A 5,089-nucleotide genomic window follows, 5' to 3' on the forward strand; every position below is an offset into this window, starting at 1 on the left:
CCCCTTCCCCCCTCAATCTCCTTTTACAGGGTATGCTATGATTTTACTGTTGGCTCATATGATTTAATATCATACTAGGTTCAGGAGTGTGACATAAAGCGTTTTTAGTACATATATAATGATTTTACCTTTGGTTCACTATAGTTTTATCATTGAACTTAGGTTCCAGACCGTGAAATAAAGAGTTTTACTAGTTTTACTAGATAGGAACACTTTTACTATTAGTTCCATGCGATTTACAATCAAATTATGGCTCGGAGTGCACCGTAGAAGACTTTGCCACTTGTACTACATGGCACTAGTCTTTTACGGTCAAGCCTAGAGAAATGCTACATATTTCCAAAGTAGTGCAGAGTGTATTGCACTGAAATCATGATCTGTCATGTATAAATAACAGTTCCATATACCTTTTTGGCAACTAAAAACAAGGGCCAGCGAATAGAACCAGAACGATACTCTAGTGACATGGGCATTGTCATCAAATCCATCTCTCTGCAAAACCAATGAAATATGAAGGAGAAAGTAATCTGATGAAGCTTATGTCGCACTGGAATAACCAGAACGTACCTATTGCTTATTAAATCCTCCGAGCGGAAGCTATTTATTATCTGGTTCCAAACCAGAGCGAATTTTGTTGGGTCATGTCTTTCAGATTTACCCAAATCCTGAAAACAGTGTAATATGAGAAATAATAATAAGAAAAGCACCTTCAAGGTAAAGTGGACATGATCAGATTCAACCTTAAATATTTTCTTTTCCAAGAAACTAGGCAATATCCCTTTTTTCTCTTTTGGACTTGAGCGAGGAACAAGGCAAGCATTGAACACTTCTGGTAAGGTACAGAACCGACTTCTAACCATTCCCATTGTGCGAATCTAGGAGTAAGTATAGGAAATAAGAATCTGTAAACATCTGAAATAAACAGTCAAGAGTTTAGTGGCGCTTCACCTCACCTCACCGAGATGATGAACGATACCACACATACCACCGAAAATGGTACAGAATACAGAATACCAAATTTGTGTGTCCATGAAATAGACCTGTTGAAAATGCAACGAAATTAATTAGTTTATGAGCCATATGCAAATTAAATATTTGAGTTCATATGAGTTCTTACAAGAATTATAGGGGCCCATACAGCAAGAATTGCGCCAGCATTGCTCTTGACTGCAACAAAACAGATAGAATCGTCACTCTGTGTTCAGTGTTAATTATCAAACTCAGTACCCTATTGAGTAAAAAGGATGATTAATGGACAGGGGAAGATGAGATATGGGGGAAGACCTTGTGGAAAGAATTCATGCCACTCATATATATTCACATTGACCCTCATGATTTCTTTCGTAGGTTCCACAAGAGGCTTAATCTGCTCAAGTTATATTCAGAAAAAAATGTAGTAGGAGGAGAGGTTACACAAAATAAATGTAGAGATAAGAAACTAAGGCGTGCTTAAAAAAATAACAAACACTCAAGCAGAACTTCTCATGGTGTTACTATGTTCTATCATTAACACAACCTAAGACCATCGTACATGCATTATAAATTGTAACTGAGTTGGACCTACATACATGCATTTTCACTGATTTGAATAAATCTTGAGTCGCATTGCACTGCATAATAAAAATAAAAGGTGTGTAGATTCTATATTGATAGATATTCTTACCTCGAAGTAGTAGCTGAATAAAAATTTACTTGATAAAAGAACCGTCCAAAATGATGTATACCTGTTGAAACACAGAAATAATATTTAGCTCACATCAAATGGCCTCCAAAGTATGTGAATAATAATACACATATTTTACTTTAGTAAAGGTACTTGGCCTTCATGCATTCCTCTTCCAACATATGACGGGGCCTGCACACATCATTGGCAATATATCAGTACTTCATTAAGGTATAATGCCCATGCACGAGATCTGTAAGTCATGGTGCAGTACAAAAAGCTGATTAACAGCTCTATAGAAGGAAAAATATTTTTTTTGGGAAATTTAGGTTGACTCAAATGTTGGAAAATAAGATAGCATAACAATGTATTCCACTGAGATCAATTTCTGATATTAACTACAAAACGTAAACAAAAACAAGTTCTACTCTTGAGCAAGGTAAAAGATCATACCTGGCACCACCAGGATAATATATTGCAAATTCGCCAGGTAGATGTCTCTATATAGCTGCTTACAGCTGGAACGAAAAAGAGTGCCATCCCAATCACGTTGCTTGTCAGGTAAAATGCTACAGCTACCATATACTTTGACAGGCAGAACATTCCAAAAAAGTTTTTAGGACGTCTAGCAGAACAAGCCTTGTAATTTTGAGAACTGGAATAAAATATGGGCAGAATGATTGCCCATGTAACCGCAAGAGAGAGTTTTATGACAAATCTTAGTTTCTGGCTAGATCTCATTGTTCCCCTGGTTCTCCATGAAAATAAAATATCAAGGACCACTGCACAGAAACAATTAGACACATCACTGAAGAATGAAGACAGAACAATAGGAAGAAAGTTACATCAATGTGTTAGTACTAATTCGTCAGAATTTATGGTATAGATATGCACAAGCAAATTCCAAATTAACCTTGAAGAACTCGAAGTACAGCATTGGTTATGAAAATACTCAGAATATCCTCAAAAAAGATTGGATCTAGTAACTGAAGAGGGCTTTCCACTCCATGCCATGCTATTATTATCAGAATCTGGAAAGAGAACGTATGAGAAAATGGGTCAAAAGATCTGGCAGTGATTAAACAATATATAAATGTATCACTCCACAACCATTAATGTAAGAACTAAACCTGAAGCCCAAGCACAAGGAGTGTCCACAGCCTATCAAAGCTTCTGAAGATATGCCAAAAGGAACGAACCTCAACAAAATTTGTCTTTCCCAACCACCTCTGCTGAGATGTCACACTTATAGTTTGCTATATGCAATAGCAGGAAAATGGAGAACAAGAGCACATGTGAACAACTATTCAAAAATGAATGTACTGAAACATGCACATTTCTGTTAGTTGTGAATGTACATGAAAAGCTTAAATTGCATTATGTTATGGCGCTGCTAGAAGGAGGGTGCGAGAGGGCCGGCCGGGGACCTTTTGCCCACGGCCGGGCAAGATGGAAGGGATTTCCTTCTTAATTCTTGCTTTATTAGATTGATACATCTCCTCTCTTTATGTAGAGAGGTCTGGGGAAGCGGTAATGGCGACGGCGGGAACTTGATCTGGTGGATCGGGACTCCCGCCGACGTGGTCGATGCGGGGCCGGAGCTGACCGGCGGTGGCTGCTGCAGCGGAGCGCCGGGCGCAGCGGAGGCCGCCAGGAGGGGCGGCTGCCACTGTAGCCAGGGCGGGACGGTGGTGGCGGTGGATGGCAGCTGCAGCGGCCCGGCGAGCGCGGCGAGGATGCCCTGGGGCAGCGGCAGCGGCTGCTGCGGCAGAGCGCCAGGCGCGGCGGAGGCCGCCAGGAGCGGCGGCTGCCATTGCAGCCAGGGCGGGGCGGTGGATGGCAGCTGCAGCGGTCCGGCGAGCGCGGCGGAGGCCGCCTGGTGCAGCGGCTGCCATGGCAGCCACAGCAGCGCGGTGGCGGCGATGGGCGGCGCAGCCGGGTGCGGCCTGTAGGACCCGGCCAAGAACAGGTGGATCTCCTGGACCGCCTGAGTGAGGTCCCACAGCGCTCCGGACACTTCCTCCAGGGTGAGGACGGCAGGGGCGGGCGAGACGAAGGATCCCGATGCGGGCAGGAGCTTAGGGAACATAGCTGTTCAATGTGAAATTAAGCTACATGGCATGTTGTTTCTACATTATTACCACATGAAACTAAAAAACATAGAGTAGATGTTTCATTTCTGAAGGCAAAACATAAAATAGACTTTAAGCACTGAATTTGGCTACTTCCTTATATTCTCAATACAGATGAATGGGAATACAAAATTGCTTCTCATAAAAAAAACTGCAAGATTGCTTTACTCGGAACTGAATACGTAAACAAAAAAGTTAGGTATATGATACAAATAGTATACCATATTGTGGAATGGCCTTGTTCTGATATTTACTACCTGTTGTGATTGGTCAGGTACTTCTGTATTAACAATGTTTTGTGCTGAGGAGGATCCACGAGGCAATTGGGAATTTTGTATCTTAGTTTCATGAGACTTTTTATTCTTAGTAGATGTGAAAAAGAAGTCGTTGTTGAGACGCATGGGCCAGCCAAGTTTGAAGCAGTCTGCAGACCTGCATCTTTACATATTTAGTACTTCATCTGAGTACCAAAGGCAAACCCAACAAAACGTGGTATCTGACCAGAAAAATTCGTTGAGGTCATCGTAGTTTCTCCATGTTGAGTGATCAGATACTCCATTTTTGTTCTTTAGAGCTTCCTTCATTACAAAAAAAATACTGCCATCATTATAACTTCCAAAGCTGTGCTAAGTCTAATGCTGAAAAGTAGGGATGTCCAACCGCATATATCTCGTCGTATATTGGTGCCACTACTTTATTAAGAAATGATTCGTCTTCTCCGCCGTATGCAGGCCTGACCTTTTCTCCAGTAATTAAGCTTACAGCTCCAGAAAGCACTCCATATAGCTCGTATGACATCTGAAGCAACAAGTGGTTATCTTTTGTCGCAAATGTGGACTTAACTTTGTGGCAAAGTCTTCAGCACAAAAATACAGAAACTACTTGGAAGCAAAAATTGCTTTTAAGCAAAAATAGTCCTCGAATAGTGACAATAGATTTTTTTTTTCTAACTATAAAAACATGCATAACACTTGCTTAAACTCCTTTCTGCAAGAATCTTATCTGGGAGAGCAAAAGCTAACCACAGATTAAGAGTTTGCTAGGGGAACTCATAATTCAATTCGAAGCAGTACAACATGAAACAACAACCCAGCTAAATCTAAAACCTTTTAGATGTGATGGTGAATTATGAAACAGCAAAAGAAAAGGACCACAGAGACTCTCTGACAGCAAGATACCCTGATGAGAGATAGCGGGGAGGAGAGATGTAGAGTAGAGACTTGCCACTGGTAATTCAAGCAGGTAACTCTGGCCATTCTCTCTTATTTAAGGTATTAGGATCTGCTTCAGTACG

The 5,089-nt window shown here is 41.2% G+C and overlaps 1 protein-coding gene across 3 annotated transcripts in view; it reads right to left on the reverse strand.

The window, feature by feature from the left end:
* Nucleotides 1-5,089, reverse strand: part of LOC119316335 (putative callose synthase 8) — a 20,196-nt gene that overhangs the window by 9,391 nt on the left and 5,716 nt on the right. For 2 of the 3 annotated variants that reach the window (XM_037590648.1, XM_037590650.1), the window contains 14 exons: nucleotides 4,456-4,593; nucleotides 4,297-4,373; nucleotides 4,017-4,227; nucleotides 2,794-2,919; nucleotides 2,577-2,694; nucleotides 2,117-2,445; nucleotides 1,803-1,855; nucleotides 1,664-1,724; nucleotides 1,285-1,366; nucleotides 1,118-1,167; nucleotides 954-1,040; nucleotides 741-875; nucleotides 568-665; nucleotides 408-492 (listed from right to left, as the gene is read on the reverse strand). In XM_037590648.1, the coding sequence (XP_037446545.1) occupies nucleotides 408-492; nucleotides 568-665; nucleotides 741-875; nucleotides 954-1,040; nucleotides 1,118-1,167; nucleotides 1,285-1,366; nucleotides 1,664-1,724; nucleotides 1,803-1,855; nucleotides 2,117-2,445; nucleotides 2,577-2,694; nucleotides 2,794-2,919; nucleotides 4,017-4,227; nucleotides 4,297-4,373; nucleotides 4,456-4,593 (1,650 nt within the window). The remainder of the gene's footprint in view (nucleotides 1-407; nucleotides 493-567; nucleotides 666-740; nucleotides 876-953; nucleotides 1,041-1,117; nucleotides 1,168-1,284; nucleotides 1,367-1,663; nucleotides 1,725-1,802; nucleotides 1,856-2,116; nucleotides 2,446-2,576; nucleotides 2,695-2,793; nucleotides 2,920-4,016; nucleotides 4,228-4,296; nucleotides 4,374-4,455; nucleotides 4,594-5,089) is intronic. The other variant, XM_037590649.1, reaches the window with a different exon arrangement.

This window comes from Triticum dicoccoides, chromosome 6A (genome assembly GCF_002162155.2).
Source record: "Triticum dicoccoides isolate Atlit2015 ecotype Zavitan chromosome 6A, WEW_v2.0, whole genome shotgun sequence".
NCBI lineage: Eukaryota > Viridiplantae > Streptophyta > Magnoliopsida > Poales > Poaceae > Triticum > Triticum dicoccoides.